The sequence below is a fragment of the Dromiciops gliroides genome, chromosome 1 (assembly GCF_019393635.1).
Source record: "Dromiciops gliroides isolate mDroGli1 chromosome 1, mDroGli1.pri, whole genome shotgun sequence".
Taxonomy (NCBI): Eukaryota; Metazoa; Chordata; class Mammalia; order Microbiotheria; family Microbiotheriidae; genus Dromiciops; species Dromiciops gliroides.
The window spans coordinates 440,051,833-440,071,302 of record NC_057861.1 but is presented as its reverse complement, the minus strand read 5'-3'; the positions used below and the strand labels follow the sequence as shown (position 1 = coordinate 440,071,302).

Sequence of the window (19,470 nt, the reverse complement as noted above, 5' to 3'; positions counted from 1 at the left end):
GTTTTTGTTAATTACAGATGGGAAAACTGAGGCCCAGGGAAATTAAGACTTTCAATACCTCTGCAACCCAGTTTCCCCCAACTCCCAGACTAGTTGTATTTAGTGTCTGAGGCCAGATTTGAACTCAGGAAGATGAGTCTTCCTGACTCCAGACCCTTGACTCTATCCACTGCACTACCTAGCTGCCCTAACCGATGTATAATCAGTACTTAATAAATGCTTGCTAATTAAATAAATAACTGCACTCTCCTACTCCACACTGCTCCAGCATTTAATTTTCCCCTTTCTAAACCTTTCAGTGTGTCAAATGGCCATTGAACCCCCAGAAACACCCTGTGATGGGAGAGTAGTGACTGTTGTTTTTCATCCTTTCTTTTCAAAGAGGACCACAGATGATGTCTTGACTTGTGTGTGAATTTGATTTAAGTGAGGTTGAGGTGCACAAGGTCATCAGCCTTACTCTTTCTTTTTTTTTTATTTATTTATTTTTTTGTGTGGGGCAATGAGGGTGAAGTGACTTGCTCAGGGTCACACAGCTAGTAAGTGTCAAGTGTCTGAGGCCAGATTTGAACTCAGGTCCTCCTGAATCCTGGGCTGGTGCTCTATCCACTGTGCCACCTAGGTGCCCCAGACTTACTCTTTCTTGCACAGTCATCAAAGTCCAGTGGCAAGAAAAAAGTTAAAGATAACCGGCAATGGCCTGGGATGCAGGGGATGACCTTGGTGTTTTTGATGTCTGACTAAGCTCTAAGCACTCCACAGTCCCTGCTTCAGCTGCCTTCATGGCCACTGGAACAAATTGTTTTCATCTGCCTGTTCCACCAGGGGAAGTCTTTCCATGCTTGGGGTAGACACCCCACTAACCCACAGGCAGGTTTGAGGCCTGTCAGTTACCCTCAATCTGGTTTAGCTTGTCTGCTGAGATGGTTTTACCACGGTATGCAGAGGAGTATGCGATGTCATCAGATCTTTCATTTGGTACACTATCTCTCTAACAACTAAACCTAAGAATCACACAGACACTGTACACTCCCCAAATAGGAAAAATTAAGTACACGTCCAAGGTAATGGCTGTTAGGTAGAAAGGTAACAGAATCATTCTATATGATACAGATAGGTTAAAAAGGTGAATAGAAAACTCATTAGAATGAGTAAGAAGGCAGGGATAGGGGGCGGCTAGGTGGTGCAGTAGGTAAAGCACCGGCCCTGGATTCAGGAGTACCTGAGTTCAAATCCAGCCTCAGACACTTGACACTTACTAGCTGTGTGACCCTGGGCAAGTCACTTAACCCCCATTGTCTCACAAAAGAAAAAAAAAAGAAGGCAGGGATAAAATAATCAGATGATGAAACAGCTATGTGAGGGGAACCCAAAACCCAAATGTAGTGACTCAAAAATAAGGCTTCATTGAATAAAATGTGATAGAGGAAGTGTAGCTGGAAAGATGTTCCTAAAATGCATAGGGGAAACATGGTAGCCCAGGCTTATGCTTATAATAATAAGCTTGTGCTGAGAAAATACTGCATCACCTTAGTTCCTTATACTTTTCCCACTTAGCTCTGCTTCTTCTAGCACCCCCTGTTAATTGGCAGTGACAGGGGAAATGCTTTCTCAAGCACCCATAAATCTGAAATAACCCAGACAGCTGTGTGCTTGTGCTCAGCCATGAAAGATGGGCCTCTTGTGATTGCTAAAGGGTTATGTGGCCATTAGTACACCATTTGGAGGAAGAGATCATTGTCTCCCACAGGAATCTATTTCCTACCTCAACTTAAGCAAGAATGTAATGATATAATTGGTCTTTGTCAGGCAGTATTTAAGGGAATTTAGTGATTGCTATTCCAGCATTACAAGGCAGGGACCCCCGGGTACAGTACAGTGGAAAGAACACCAAAAATTTGGGCTCTAATCCCAACAGTGCTGCTAGCAAGCTTTGTGATCTTAGTCAAGTCTTTTAATCTCTCTGGGTCTCAATTTGTTCAGTTGTAAGGTCAGGTGACAGGACTTGCTGGATGATATTTAATGTTCTTTCCAGTTCTCAGAAGTCAACAGCGAGGCTCTAAAATATTTCTGTAGTTCAAATCATTTTCCTTCTCCTTTTCATTTATTGGTAATGTACAATGTCTGATTTGTTGTTCTTAAGTCATGCCTGACTCTTCATGCCCCCATTTGGGGTTTTCTTGGCAAAGATACTGGAGTGGTTTGTAATTTCCTATGCCATGTCATTTTACAGATGAGGAAACTGAGGCAAATGGGATTAAATGACTTGACCACGGTCACACAGCTAGTAAGTATCTGAGGCCAGATTTAAACTCAGCTCTTCCTGATTCTAGGCCTGGCACGCTCCACAGAACCACCTATTTGCCCCTAAAATGTCTAATATTCCTTAATAAATACTAGTGTTAATTAAACTACCTGGCTTCCTATGCAGACCAGTATTTCTCTTCAAAGTTTTCTAGTCTTGAGTCACTAGTTTAGTATGTCCTGGAGTGACTATGGGAGAAAAAATTAAACTACATCACTTCCAAGGAAGTGGACCGTCTTAATTGTGTGATCCTAGAAGAGAAAAACATCACAAACTACCTGAATGAATCCAGATAAGTAAATAAGGACTAGTCTTATTTTCTCTAATGAGCTTTAGTTCTGCACTAGAAGGAGAATCCAAACCTTCACAGAAAATGAATGGAGATCAAGGGGCAGTCCTGCTGTAATCTCTTACATCATTTAAAATACATGCTTCACTGTGGGAAAATTGGAACACTAATCCATTGTGGGTGGAGCTGTGAACTGATCCAACCATTCTGGAGAGCAATTTGGAATTATGCCCAAAGGGCTATAAAGCTGGGTATACCCTTTGACCCAGCAATACCCCTTCTGGGTCTTTTTCCCAAAGAGATCATAGAAGGGGGAAAGGGACCCACATGTACAAAAATATTTATAGCTGCTCTTTACATGGTGGCAAAGAATTGGAAGTTGAGGGGGTGCCCATCAATTGGGGAATGGCTGGACAAGTTGTGGTATATGAATACAATGGAATACTATTGTGCTATAAGAAACGATGAGCAGGAGGAGTTCAGAGAAACCTGGAGGGTCTTGCGTGGGCTGATGATGAGTGAGATGAGCAGAACTAGAAGAACATTGTACACAGTAACATCAACATTGAGTGTTGATCTACTGTGATAGACTATATTCTTCTTACCAATGCAATGGCACAGAAGAGTTCCAGGGAACTCATGTTGGAAGAGGATCTCCAAATCCAGGGGAAAAAAAAAAAAGAACTGCGGAGTATAGATGCTAAATGAACCATACTATTTCTTTTGTTTTTGATGCTGTTGTTTTTTTTCTATTTTGAGGTTTTCCATCATTGCTCTGATTTTTTTCTCTTATAACATGACTAATGCAGAAATAGGATTAATGTTATTATGTGTATATATATATATATATATATATATATATATATATATATATATATATATATATATATATATATATATATAACCTATATCAGATTACCTGCTGTCTAGGGGAGGGGGGAGGGAGGGGAGGAAGGGAGAAAAATCTGAAATTGTAAAGCTTGTATAAACAAAAGTTGAGAACTATCTTTACATGTAATGGAAAAAAATAAGATACTTTATTAATTAAAAAAAATACATGCTTCACATCACAGAAGTATTTTTTTTTAAAGATGATGATAGGGAAGTGTGTTTGGATGTGGTACAAGAACAATTATTTATTTGATCTGAGAAAAGCGAGGACTTCCTTGGCTAATTTTCTAGGAGGACATTTTCTGGTGTGGAAAGAGCACTGTGTGTCAGTGTCAGGGGGCTGGGGTTCTAGTCCTTCCTCAGCCATTTAATGACAACGTGACCTTAAGCAAACCACATCATTTCTCTGGCCCTCCATTTTCTCACCTATAAAATCAGGAGCTTGTACTAGATGCTCTCTAAGTTCCTTCTGGTTCTTTTTAGTTTCTAATTTATGCTGTGTGAAAACAGAGAGGGTCACAATGTGTCTTATTTCCCTGCCACTTATCTGCAGACCTGAAAAATGCTCATCATGTTCCAGAGGACTGTTGTTTTAAATCTTTTAAAATAAATAATAAATGGGGAAACAAACAAATAAATAAAACATAAAAATACCTGTGAGTGCTTCGAGACCCAGTGACGGAGAACATTCAGTACTCGGTTGGTAGCTGTTCTGCGTATTATGAACTCTTTGTCACAGGTTCTCTCACTGTTGTTAAATCCTTTGGAGGAAAAATTACATTGTAGTTAAAGCCAATCCACTGAATCTTAGAAAAGGTCATTTATTTTAGGACACTGTTTGAATGAAACTCACAAATGAACCTTCTGCTACACAAGTACTGGGACCTTCCAGCCACTGTTAATTCTACTTACCTATTATATTCTGAGTTTCACGAGATTGCAGGTGCAGCGAAATGAATGCCTCTCACACTTTGTTAATACCATTAATTACATGTAAAACTGGTTGAATAGCTAGCTCTCTCCCATTTGGGATCACCCTATTCTATCATGAAAATTTTCAAAATAGTGTATTTGGGTCGGTATTAACTCATACTTTTGCTCAAAAGGTAACTATATATGAAAATGATCATCACTGTATTTGGGGCCCACATTATGTACACATCTGTAACCTGCAGATTAGATAGATGCCAAAATCAAATTTGGGGGTTACATCTTTACTCTGTGTATCTTGTAAACATAGACCCAATGTCTTGTAGATAGTGAGGGTAGAGGCCACATCTTCAAAACTTCTCCCAGAATTTAGCATTTAATGAACTCTTTTATATGATGTTGCAGTGTTGTTACTTGCTCAAAAATAATAGTAAAAAAAAGACAATCTATAGTCATGCCTATGGGAGGATGGTGAAGTGAAGAATCTCTGTGAAAGATGATTAGGGGAGTTTCAACGCACTGCTATCTCAAATGGTTCTATTTTAAAGTTGTAGTTGAGACTGTGTACTTTTCAGAAGGTCACCATGGATTTATAGTCAATAATCACATATCACATATTTTAGAGGTAGGAAGGACCTAAGTCCAACCTCTTCATTTTACATATGAAGAAACTGAGGCCTAGAGAAGAAGGTCTTGGTGAAAGTTAAGTAGTAAGTGGAAGAGGTGAGATTCGAACCCAAGGTCTCTGAGTCCATTATATGGTACTGTATATGGACAAGAGGACATAGTAGTGACTAGAACTAAGAAGGAAAGATGGGAAGGGGAGCCAGACCAGACCAAGTAGTCACAGACAGGGGCTATTCATTCAGAAGGTAATGACTTGGAGGGCATTGAAGGATTGATTCTGAAGATGTCTAAAAGAGAAGATACCAAATGCTTTGAAAGAAAAATGGCAGACTTTAATAATACCAAAAAAAGTGATTGGAAAATATTGGTAATATTAATAAGTCATGACCCATGTCCTTATTTTCCACATCTCAACAAAATCTTTATAATAATAAGAGCTGGTCATTGATGTTGCCTTAAACTGTGTGCTCAACAAAGGTAAGGCTTGAATATTTTACTTAAGACAACCACAGATGGCACGGGGTCACTGTGTACATTTACACGACATTCCTTCTAGACCTGGCTACTGAATCCTACTTCCATTCAACGCTGACTATTCTTGTTTTGATGTTTATAATGATTTCCAACAACCAGTAGTCTTTTGCATAAATGACATCTCAGCAAATTTCTTTCTCTTATTGAAAAGAGCTTCTAAACCTCGTTCTGCTTATCTGAATCCAATACCTTATAGCACTGGCAGGGTTCAGAAGTTTTTCTGAAAAAGGACAATGCACTCATTTAGGTTGCCCTTTCAAACAAGGCATGACAGATTTAGCTGAAGTAATTGGTACCTTGTCAATACAACCAAAATGGATTAGCCACATGCAGAGACTGACCTTAGGAAAAGATCAAGTTGCTGGTATGAGCATTTCCTAAGCACTATGATACTGTGCTAGTTATAAGGGAAGAGAAGAATGGACTCTGACTTCAAAGAGCTCCTCATTCTCAGCTATGAAAATTCAAAATAAGCAAAAACTAAACACACACTCACACAATACACACCCCACCACCACCACCACCACCACCACCACCACCACCACCAACAGCAACAAAAACCAACTCATACTCTTCCCCAACTGTTATCAGCTAATACCTGAGAGCTCACCAAATGTTTTTTCTAGGAGAAAGCCTTGTGCTTGGAATAGCCCCTTCAGGTGGGGACAGTTCCATGTCCGGTACATATTAGGTGCTTCAGTACTTCGGGAGCAGGGCTCAGTGTGGCAGCTTGGCTCAGAGAACCCAAGGAGGGACATATTGCCTTTGGACAGGGGTTTTAACTTCTGGTACCTGACTTTGTCATTAAAATATTTTGAACACTCTTTCAATATAATTGTTTTTCTGTCTTGGAAAGACTTACATGAACTGATGCAATCTGAAGTGAACGGAACCAGGAGAACATTGTATACAGTAATAGCAATATTGTATGAGGATCAACTGTGAATGACAGCTATTCTCAGCAATAAAAGATACAGTTCTGAAGGAGATATAATGAAAAATGCTATCCCTCTCCAGAAAAAGAACTGATGGCATCTGAATGCAGATCAAAACACATGAATTTTTAAACTTTTTAATTTGGGGAGGTGTTGTCTGTGTTTTCTTTCAAAACACGACCAATACGGAAATATGTTGTAGATAATTTCACCTTTATCAAATTGCTTGACTTCTCAATGATGAGGAAGGGTAAGGAGGGCAGGAGAGAATTTGGAACTTAAAATTGTAAAAAAAAAAAAAAGTTTAAATTGTTTTTATATGTAATTGGAAAAATACAATATTAAAATATTCTTTGTAATCTTGTGTATGTTATGCATTTAAAAACAGCCTTCTGAGAAGGGGTCCATGTCTCACATGTAGACAAAAGGTCAAGAAGCCCTTCCCCTGGGAAAGCTGTAAGGACAATGGGCTCATGCCAGACAGCTACTCCATGAAGTTGGTCCTAACCAACTTATGAATTAGGAGTAATAATGATAAAGATGATGATGATGATGAAGAAGAAGATAGGTAACATTTATATAGCATTACTATATACCAGGCACTTTACAATTATTATCTCCCTTGATCCTCACAACAACCCTGGAAAGACAGTGGTATTATTATCCGCATTTTACAGATGAGGAAACCAGGGCAAAGAGGGATAAAGTGATTTGTCCAGAGTTATACAACTGGTTAAGTATCTCAGCCCCCATGTGAGCTCAGATCCTCCATGTTCTATCCACTGTACCACTTAGCAGCCTAGGTTGAGCCGTTCACTGTACCACCTAGCACCTTCTGGCCCTGGGGAGCTAGACTCAGCTCAGGAGATCTGCTATGGACTCAGAATGAGACCTCCAAGCAAGCTTCAACTTCTAAGTGCAGAGCAGAAAGGGGGATGTTCCCTTTGATTTCAACATATACCCTCTTCCTTTGTAAACAGTGGAGAACCAAGGTGCCCACCTTGGAATTTTGCACATTTTTTTTGCATGGGGGAAGGACAAAACCAATAAACCAGCTCTCCTTTAAAAAAGGCTTGTTGCATTTAACTGAATTGGGGTAGCACAGGACCAGTGGTGAAGGGGAATAAGATTATGAGACAGGGACAATCAAGAAGTTGGAAATAGATGTTTTAAAGGAAAGAGGGGGAACCAGAGACAAATTCCTGTTGCTTCACCATATTATCTAGATTAGCATTTCTCATACTTTTTGATGTCAAGACCCCTTGATACTTGTAAAAATTATTGAGGATCCCTAGGAGCTTTTTCTTATGGGAATTATATCAATCAATATTTAAATTAAACTGATAAAATTTAAATCTATAAAATCTTAAAATATATTAATCTAAAATAGCAACAACAAACCTATTGTGTTAACAAAAAACAATATTTTTATGAAAAATTACTTTTATCTTCCCAATAGCAAGAATGAATAATTTATTTTTACACATCTCTTTTAAAAAAAAATTTGGGGGACAATGATGATTAAGTGACTTGGCCAGGGTCACACAGCTGGTAAGTGTCAAATATCTGAGGCCAAATTTGAACTCAGGTCCTCCTGAATCCAGGGCAGATGCTTTATCCACTGCACCACCTAGCTGCCTCCTACTTTATCCATGTTTACAAATCTCTTTAATGTCTGACTTAACAGCTGTATTTTCACATCTGTTTTTGCATTGAGTCTGTTGTGATGCCTATACCTCCTGCCTTAACCTCTCAGCTGACCTCCAACCTCACAATCTCACTTCCAACCACATCTTAGACAGCTCATCATGGATGGCCAGTAGATTAGATGTCCATCTCAAACTCAGTTTGAACAAAAAACCTCATTATCTTTCCACCTAAACTCTCCCCAACTTCTACCTTCCTCAGCCTCACAACCTAAGAGTCATCCTCATACCCTCACTATCTCTCACCTTCTATAGCCAATCTGTTGCCAAGGCCTGTTGATTTCACCTTTGTGGTATCTCTGGAATATATCTCTTTTTCTTCTCCAGCACTGACACCACTCTAGTGCAGGACCTCATCATGTCATGCCTTTATTTATGCAATAGCCTGCTGGTGACTGCCTCAAGTCTATCTCCTCTCTCCATTCCACCTTCCATTTAGCTCCTGACGTGACTTTCAAAAAGCCCAGGTATGATCATGTCACTTCTGTACTTAATAAATTCTAGGGCTCTGAATCCAAAGTAAATACTCTTTTCACTGTACCATGTTGCTTCCTGGGAGAATGTGATGTGGTGATTCCACATTTGGTGCAATTAAGCACTTAAAAGCTGGGGGTTTGGGTATACAATTTCTTTAACAAAAGCATTTTCAGTGATACCCAACCGCTGAATCCGCAAGTAAAAGCAGTCCACTGGAGAGAAAAGCTGATAAAAGTCACTTGCAAAGAGATAAATGCAACCAACAAAGATGTTCCCCGAGACCTTATTAGCTCTTCACCAGATTCCTATAGCATTCTTTATATACTAGCCCCAAATTCCTACTGCTCAGTTCAAGGTCAATCCATCTAGGAGCAAAGTTAATTACAACTCCCCCAAGTCAGCTCCACAGGTGTCTTCATTACCAAGAGCCTCCACGGGTGATATGGGACCGTGGAAGTTAACTCAAGCCACTCCAGTTTCCTTGGCATCCTGGCCTACCACAATGAAACTGTAGGGGACATTAAAAACACTTTTACTTTACTCCAAAGGTTGAGCATTTCAAGAAGCTCCCTTGGTCTTACACTTAATATACAGCATGATTGATGGCTGGCATCTGAGCTCTAGGGGCAGTTTTACGTTAGAGATTTTTAAAGAATTTAATTGGAAGGCAGATCCAGTGTGTGAAGTTCCACTGCCTTTAGCCAATTAAAAAAAGGTAACCTAGGTAACATATGTCTGTTGAGTGGAATTTCTTTTCATAGATTAACTTCTGGAAATAAATTGCCCATATGCATTTCATATGGCTTGATTAAATATGTAATTTCTACATTAAAGATAGCCATTGAAATTAATATATGATATCTATGGATAATTTCTATCCCATAATACAGTTTTCAAAGTAATTTCTACACATGGGCTAATTATAATCTATTCAGTGAAAACAGGGAAGACTGACAGCATTATAGGCTAGTCTAAGGGCAGGGATCTTGGAGATTATCTATCTTGCAGCCCAATCCCTCTTTACCACCTGCCTCATTTTGATCATAAGGAAACTAAAGTGCAAAGAATTAAACACTTTAACCAAAGTCACTCTTACTATGTGTCAGGCCCTATGCTAAGCATTTAAAATTTTTTTTTAATTTTTGCCAGGCAATGGGGGTTAAGTGACTTGCCCAGGGTCATACAGCTAGTAAGTGTCAAGTGTCTGAGTCCAGATTTAACTCAGGTCCTCCTGAATCCAGGGCCAGTGCTTTATCCACTGCACTACATAGCTGCCCCTAAGCATTTTATAATTATCATTTCATTTGATTCTCATAACAAGCCTGAGAGGCAGGTGCTATTATTAGCTTCATTTTACAGTTAAGGAAACTGAGTCCCAGAGAGGTTAAGTGATTTGCTCAGGGTCACACAGCTAATAAGTGTCTGAGGCTGGATTTGAACTCAGGTTTTCCTGAGTCCACATTTTGCATGCTATCCATTGAATGACCTGAGAATGTTGTGCTCCTCTCTTATCTGGTTTCTATAATGAAAATGGTTATCAAAGAATGAAAACCCAAGCAGCTTCTATCTAGCTGTCTTAAATGTTTTTAAGTTATCACAATAAATATCCAATCCAGTCTGACGAGTATTTATTAAACACTCCCTACAGGCAACATCCTGTAACTGGTGTTAGGCTTACAAAGACAAAACAAACAAAAAAAAGTTCCTGCCCTCAAAGAGCTTATATCCTATAGAAGTCCATCCTAGAGTCCTATGTAATTGGTAGGTGTGATTTCAACAATCACTAAAACTAATGTTTACACAACACTTACTATATGCCAGGCACTGGGCTAAGTGCTTTAGAATTATTATTTCATTTTATACTCACAACAACCATGGGAGGTAAGGTGCAATTATTATCTCCAATTTATAGATGAGGAACCTGAGGCAAATAGAAGTTAAGTGACTTGGCCAGAGTCACATGGCTAGTACTTGTCTGAGGCTGGATTTGAATTCAGGTGTTCCTTGCTCCAGGCCTTGTGCTCTATCCATTATACCACTTAGTTGCCCAAATATCAAATTATAAATTTAAATGAACAATATCTAATTATGTTATTGCCAATTTCTTATATGCATTTAAAGGTTATTTGTTCCACTAACACTCTTTCCACTGTACCACCTAGCTCCCCATGGGGTAGGTGATCCATCTAACCTAATGGTAAGAAGATGGGTCTTCCTACCTGAGGATTCCATCTTTTCCAGGATAGCCAATCATGGAACGTCTCCAACATAATACCTACTTTTCTCCCACATCCCCCTATACCTTCCTCCTCTCTAAACCACCTTGGCTCCCCCCCCCCTTTTTTTTTTGATGAGGCAATTGGGGCTAAGTGACTTGCCTAGGGTCACACAGCTAGTAAGTGTCAAGTGTCTGAGGCCGGATTTGAACTCAGTTCCTCCTGAATCCTGGGCCGATGCTCTATCCACTGTGCCACCTAGCTGCCCCCCTCCTCCCTTTTCTTGAGCCCAACCTTCATTTTGAACCTTGGCTCCTCAAGGCAGTTATAACCTAACTATACTACCTGGACACCAAAATCAGTAGCTACACAAGTACCATTGGGAAAATCTCCTTCCCTTAGCATAGACACCCTGTCTTATGGATCACTTGGTGGCTATGGAAAAGGCCTTTAGAGGGCTAGCTTTAAGCCAGTGATCAGTGATTAGGAACCCCCCCCCCCCACACACACACATACACACACATACTTTTAGTTGAGTGGAATAGAATGAGTCTCAGCTTGAGCAGACATACATGGGTTGTGATATACATCTGATATGTCCTTACCTTATTTATCTTCCCCCAACTCCCAAACCATCTCTCCTCCAAATTTTCTTATTCCTTTTGAGGGCACCAACATCCTTTCAGTCACCCAGCATCTTATCACAATAGCATCTCACTCATCATCTCTAACTCCTCACACTGACTTCGAATGAACATTCATTTGCCAAATTTTATTATTTCTCTCTCCTAAGCATCTCTTTCATCTCTACCCTCATGGCCACCACTCTAGTTCACACTCCCATAACCCACCTCTTGCCTGGACTATTACAATAGCTTCTTAATTCCTAATTCCCCTGATTTAAATCTTTCTTTCCAATCCATCTTCTATAAACTGCCAAAGTGATTTTCTCGAAGCACATGTCTGACCATGTTCTTCCCCTATTCAAAAAACTCTAGCGGCTCTGTATTGATCTTAGGGTCAAATATAACTTCATCTTTATTTCATTATTTTTAAATTTCTATTTTTGTATAAGTGTTTAAATGTACATAATTATTTGTACCATAGTAATAAAAACAATAGCTAATATTTACGTAGAGCTTTAAGACCTACAAAGTACTTTACACATATTATCTCACATGATCCTTGAAACACCCTGAGTTAGCCGCTATTATTATATCCTCATTTTACAGATGAGGAAACTGAGGCTGAGAGATTAAGAGATTAAGGGTCATTCAGTTAATATTAGTGTTTGAAGCATATTTCAAACTCATGTCTTCCTGGTTCCAATCCCAGAGCTACCACCTGGCTGCCTTAAATACATTATATACATATAAATATTTCTAATTTCTAAATGTATAAATAAAATAATACATTTATTGAGAATGCATACTCAAACATTTTTCCTGATGGGGGTATGTAGTCAAAAAGGCTTGAGGGGGCAGCTAGGTGGAACAGTGGATAAAGCACTGGTCCTGGATTCAGGAAGATCTGAGTTCAAATCCAGCCTCAGACACTTAACACTTACTAGCTGTGTGACCCTGGATAAGTCGCTTAACCCCAATTGCCTCACCCCAAAAAAGGTTTGAGGACAGGCTATTTAGAAGAAAAGAGGACTAAGAGCCAAAACTGCATTTACCAGAGAAAGGACTGAAGTCTTCCAGAGAAACACATATGTGAAAGAATTTTATAGTCTCTCCAGAAAACTATATGGCCTCAGAGATAGCAGCAGACAGAAGAAATGATACAGTGGTGAAGGGTTCCTGGGCAAGCATGGAGCTGGAGAAATGCAAGCCAGCATCAGTGAAGGGTCAGTGACTAATAAAATAGTCTCCAGAAAAGCAGTAAAATTTCCAGACCCAGGCTTCTGATACAGTAGAGGAATTCTTAGAAAATGTAGTACTCCAGGGGGAAGCTAGGTGGCACAGTGGATAAAGCACTGGCCCTGGATTCAGGAGGACCTGAGCTCAAATCTGGCCTCAGACACTTGACATTTACTAGTTGTTTGACCCTGGGCAAGTCACTTAACTCTCATTGCCCCACCCCCACCCCCCAAAATTATAGTGTTCCTTGTCTAACCCTCTCATTGAAAAGAGAAGGAATTCTTGGATTATTCAGAAACTAAAGCCAAGGAGTAAGAAAGGATGGAGCCATGATGTAGAACAGTAAACTGAGTTATGTGGACTGTGTAAGACTAGGGGATGGGTTTATTCAAATTAAGGATGGTTTTTAAGTTGGGTCCCTGGGGGAGATAGAACTCATCAGAAAGGGACTGCCTGTCTATTCACTTTTGAGGGGATGCAAAGTACTTTATATACATTATCTCATTTGATCTTCAGTCCTTTTAGGTGTTATTATTATCCCAATTTTATCATTTTTTATTTAACATCTATTTTTTTACTCAATTACATGTAAAAACAATTTTTAGCATTTCAAAAAATAATTTTGAATTCCAAATTTTCTCCCTCCTTATCCTCCCCATCACAGAAAATACAATTTTATGTAGGTTATACAAGTGCAGTTATGCAAAACATATTTCCATATTAGTCATGTTGTAAAAGAAAACACAGACCAAAAAAAACCTCCAAGAAAAATAAAGTAAAAAAAAGAGAGTATGTCTCAATCTTCATTCAAACTCCATCAGTTCTTCCTCTGGAAGTATATAGCATTTCTCATCATAAGTCCTTCATAATCATTTTGGATGATTAACTAAAAATAGCTAATAGCAGAATAGCTAAATCATTCACAGCTGATCATCACACAATGTTGCTGTTACTGTGTACAATGTTCTCCTGGTTCTGTTCACTTCACTTTGCATCAGTTCATATATGTCTTGCTAGGTTTTTCTGAAAGCATCTTGCTTTTCCTTTCTTATAGTACAATTCTCTAACAACTTTTTATTGCTTTCCCTTGGTGAGGGATTGGGTAGGAAAGGGTTCAAGCCTAGGATAACATTATAAGAGGGGAAGGTAGACTCTATGGAGAGGGAGGCAGAGTTATTTTTACTCTTTATGTTTCTAGTTAAAAGTCTTTGCATTTCTATCAGGTATAGCCAAAGTACTACTATTACTGTTATTACACTAGGCTTTTTTTTTTTTTCAGAGCAATGGGGGCTAAGTGACTTGCCCAGGGTCACACAGCTAGTTACTGTCAAGTGTCTGAAGCTGGATTTGAACTCAAGTACTCCTGAATCCAGGGCCGTTGCTTTATCCACTGTGCCACCTAGCTGCCCCTACACTAGGCATCTTAAAGGGAGTCCTTTTTCCTTTTCTGTGAAGACATAAACACACGCACAACTCTGATGTTGTTAGGGGAAATCCTGGGTGAGGGCATGAGCCAAAATAATATGCAGATTTTGTAAAAAGTTCCCAATATTGAACCAATGGTCTCAGTTCTAAGCTATCTGAATAGAATAAATTCCTTCCCATCAAGGCAAGCATACTCTGTAGTCCTGTTTAGAAGCAGGAGATTTGACTACATGGCTTGCTGAGAGCCCCTTTGGCCTTGTAAATAAGAAATAAGAGCAAGGGCTGGATTTCCTGGCTTTCTGCTATTGAATACAGAGGATTCCTGTCAAACGAAAACACATTTTAGATGGCTTCAGGCTTTGATGACTTAGTGAGAACACTACAATACCAACGGGACCACCCTGTCAGTGGCATCAATCAGCAGGATGAATCATAAGTCTTGTCAGATCCCTCCAGGGCCAAATTTGAACCTCTCAGAAAAGCTTAGCAATACATGAAATGACATAAAATAACGTACAACAAAGTGCTTGGGGACATAGCTACCTGAAAAAAAAAAGCCTGATTTAAAAACAGAGTCTTAGAATTTGAGAACTAGAACAGATCATGGATTTAAAGTTAAAATGATCAAAGAAGTAGGGATGGAAAGGACCTCACTGGTCATCCAGTCTAACCACTTCAATTTACACTCAAGAAAACTGAGGCCCAAGGAGGTTGTGTTGAAATATCAATCACTATTTTTATTTACTTTAAATCAATTTAATCCACTTATATAAGATTAATTTATATATATTAATATTACTTTGTATTTGTATAAATATATTTATATGTAAATGTATAAAATATGATTATATAATAATGTACTCTCTAACATAAATAATACATTTATATTAATATTATATATTAATTTATATAGGATTTTTAGGGCAGCTAAGTCGTACAGTAAATAGATAGGCCTGGAGTATGGAAGATTCATCTTTGTGATTTCAAACCCAGCCTCAGACACTTCCTAGCTGTGTGTCTCTGGGCGAGTCACTTATCTCCGTTTTCCACAGTTTCCTCATTTGTAAAATGAGCTAGAGAAGGAAATGGCAAACCACTCTGGTATCTTTGTCAAGAAAACCCCAAATGGGATCATGAAGAATTGGATATGCCCAATGCAACTCAATAAACATCAAATATAGGACTTTATTTTCAAATTAGTTAACAAAAATTATCTCATTTAAGTCTGACAACAGCCCTGTGAAGTCAGTTCTAAGGGAATTATTGTCCATATTTTACAGATGAAGGTCAGATGCCCAGATCTGAACCCCAGTCTTAGCACCAAGTAGATGCTCCATCTACTACACCACACTGATTTACTTAATGTTTCAGGAAACTCTCTAGAACTTAGGAGACTAAAACATAGACAGGTTGTGTTATGTACAGGTAGAAGAAGCTCCCATACTGCTATGCCATGACATTATATTTTAAAAATCTAAATCTGTTAAGGTTCTTAGACAACAAGCCTATTTACACCAATTAAAGGCATGGGAAAAGTGTGCCCTTTCAGTATACCCTGGATAGTTATGTTCAGAAAACCTGGGCTTAGGTTAGGAACTATCTCAAGATGACAGAAACATTTCATCTTGATAAACATTATCTCTCCGAAGGATATTTTTTTAAAAAGAAATAAAGAAACACATATTGTTTGTTGAAAGAAGCCACCACTCGGAGGAAAGATCATGAAGTTAAATCCTGTCCAAAACCAAAATATGCGTTGTGATCCAGTGTTCACTTCTTTACCCCATGGCTGAGAGATGTGGATGAATTACGTAACCTGCCAACAGTTTTCACTCATGATTCAACTTTAAAAGGAACAGAGTTAAACAGATTAAATCCCCCATTTTGACTAATTTCAATGTTATACCTCTTTCATCCTACAACATCATTGTAAGAGAATTTCAGAATTCATAATACTGATTGAAAAAAATTTAAAAAGAAAAAAAACCTTGGGTGTTTTGACTTATCAGGAGGGACCAATGAGTTTCTTGAAATGGGAACTGTGCATCTCAGCCAGGAAAAGCCTCCAGCAGAATGCCAGGTTGGTGGCCATTAACTTATTATGAGTTTGGCAACAACAACAACAAAAATCACTCTATGATTCATCATGGTTTTCTATCGACCAAAATAACAAACTGCACATGTTTTACTCACAATTTTATTCCCTCCCCAAGTGAGCACACTATCCATCTACTAAAATTCTATTAGCAGAACACTGATAATTGGTGGGGGAAGGGTTAGGAAGGACAGCAGATGCTGATAAGGGGAGAAGAACAATGGGAGAAGTGGAGAAATAAAAAATATTCAGGAATGGGAATCTTCATCAAATATGACAAAGAAATGAGAAAAAATTTCATTTTCAGCCTTCTAAGAAGCTACTACAAATGATGCTTTGCTAATTAGAATAAAAACCAGTGAACTATGGGACAGTTCATTCAAAAGCCATAATGATGATGAATGAACTAATAATATTTAAATATATCATTATGAGAACATTTTTAATGAGCCTAGATTTCATTAACAAGGTATAATATGTAAACATTAGGAGGAATTTCCTCCCAAATAGTGCATGTAACTTTAATGAATGCCCAAAGATAACCAATTAGTGACTTGCTTCTAAGTTATTGATGAAAGTCAAAGCAATAGCAGAAAAGTCATAAAGCATTAAGAAAAAAAATGTTGTAAGAAGCCCAAAGTCAAGTGTGATTTGGAAGAGAGTAAATATCAAATGATGATTTACATTACTTAGTAGAATGAGAGGCAGTGGAGCATAGTAGAAAGATGACCTTAGAGTCAGAAAAACCTGGGTTCAAGTCTTGCTACAGATACATACATAGCCTGGAGAAGTCATCTAACCTCTCACTGGAAACTAAGCTCATAAATTGCCAAAATACATTAATAATGGAAGGTGACTCAGAGAGAATTCCTTATACCTAAGGATCTCAAAATTTTTTATCCCACAACCTCTATATACTCTTAAAAATTAGTGAGGGTCCCCTTTCCAAGAGCTCTTTGTATAGGTTATACCTATTGATATTTACCATATTAAAAATTAAATATTTTAATATTATAATGAAAACTGTTTTGACCTTATAGAACCCCTAAAAAGTTACATGGGTACTTCAGGGGTCCCTGTACCACATTTTGAGAACCACTGCTTTATACCAGTGAAATCCCAGTTCTAGAAACCCTCTCCCTTCTAAAGGAAGTGGAGTACAACTCGCTATAATGGTGATCAAAGGGGCAAGACCTAAAGAGAGAAAGATATCTGTTCTATCAGTACAAAGTGCGTGTGTCATGGGCCCCCTTTGGCTTTCTGGTGAAGCCTCTAGACCCCCTTTCAGTATAAGGCTTTTAAACGTTTAAAATAAAATACATAGCGGGCAGCTAGGTGGTGCAGTGGACTAAGCACTGCCCTTGGATTCAGGAGGACCTGAGTTCAAATCCAGCCTCAGACACTTGACATTACTAGCTGTGTGACCCTGGGCAAGTCACTTAACCCTCATTGCCCCACAAAAATAATAAAATAAAACAAAATACATAGCAATTACAAAGGGAACCAATCATATTGAAATGCTGTTATCCAAATATTTTAGAAAACATTAATAAATTCTAGGTTAAGAACCCTAGCTCTATTGTTTAAAAAAGCAATTAACAATTTATTTAGTGTTTTAAGGTTGCTACAGACATTTCAAGCTAATTGTATCAAAGACATCTTAAACTCAAGATAAACAAATGTGAGCTTCCCAATTTGGCTGCTCCTCGTTGGACACAACTTTAGTTCAGGCTTTCATACCAAAATGAATACAGTGATTTCCTAGATGATCTTTTCTCCTCTGCTGGCTCCCCTTTCATTCCTTATGCCAGATTAATTTTCCTAAACACTGCTTTTAACATCTTATTCTCCTGCTCAAAAACTTGCAATGGCTACCATTGTGAACCTGGGCCAGTCAACTTTCCCTGCTAATTTTCAAGGCGCTCCATTATCTATTCCTATTCTACTTAGTCGATCATATTTCTTAAATACATTTCAACAAACTCTAGGCCAACTGTTTTTCTAAGCTATATGTTGCATGTTATATGATGCATTCACTCTACCTCTCTACCTTTGCCCATGTTATTCCTCATGCCCTCCTCTTTCTGCTTATTCACATCTTACCTACCTCTTTAAATCCTAGATCAAGGTTCATTTCTTTGGATTTTCATGATCATGCAAGTCCAAATTAAGCTCTCCTCACTGTTTGTATCACAAAATCAACATTTTATCAAATACCATCATATTCTCTAATTAGCTAGCCTATATAAATGAGCACTTTATTGTATTAATAATAGATGATAATTTACATTTTATAGCACTGCTTATATGCAAGACATTGTGCTAAAACATTATAATTTTTATTTCATTTGATCCTCACAACAACCCTGGGAGGTAGGGGTTATTATTATCCCCATTTTACAATTGAGGAAACTGAGGCAAATAGAGGTTAAGTTACTGAGCCGGATTCACTCAGCTAGTGAGTGTGTGAGGTTGCATTTGAACTCAAGTCTTTCTGATTCCAAAACTGGTCCTCTATCCATTGTGTCACCTATATTGGTATAAAACATCCAGAACAGAAATTGTTTTAATTGAAAATTAATCCAAGTTAACACTAATGCATTGTTGGTGGAATTGTGAATTGATCCAACTATTCTGGAGAACAATTTGGAACTATGCCCAAAGGGCTATGAGGCTGTGCATACCCTTTGATCCAGTAATACAACTACTAGGTCTGTATCCCAAGGAAATCATAAAAAAGGAAAAGGACCCACATGTACAAAAATATTGATAGCAGCTCTCTCTGTGGTGGCAAAGAATTGGAAATTGAGGGGATGCTCATTAATTGGGGAATGACTGAACAGGTTGTGGTATATGAATGTAGTGGAATACTATTGTGCTATAAGAAATGATGAACAGGCAGATTGCAGAAAAACCTAGAAAGACTTAAAGGGACTGATAATGAGTGAAGTGAGAAAAACCAAGAGAACATTGTACACAGTAACAGCAACACTGTGTGATGATCAGCTGGAATAGACCTTGCTTTTCTCAGCAATGCAATGATCCAAGACATTTCCAAAGGACTCATGATGGGAAATGTTCTCCACATTCCAAAAAAAGAACTGTGGAATCTAAATGCAGATTGAACCATACTATTTTTACTTTTTCTTTTGGTTTTGTTTTCTTTCTTGAGGTTTTT

The 19,470-nt window shown here is 38.3% G+C and overlaps 1 protein-coding gene across 3 annotated transcripts in view; it reads right to left on the bottom strand.

Moving 5' to 3' along the window:
• The window catches only part of RASGRF2 (Ras protein specific guanine nucleotide releasing factor 2), a 337,273-nt gene that overhangs the window by 71,644 nt on the left and 246,159 nt on the right, over positions 1-19,470 (bottom strand). For all 3 annotated transcript variants that reach the window (XM_043969980.1, XM_043969989.1, XM_043969999.1), the window contains exon 18: positions 4,140-4,246. In XM_043969980.1, the coding sequence (XP_043825915.1) occupies positions 4,140-4,246 (107 nt within the window). The remainder of the gene's footprint in view (positions 1-4,139; positions 4,247-19,470) is intronic.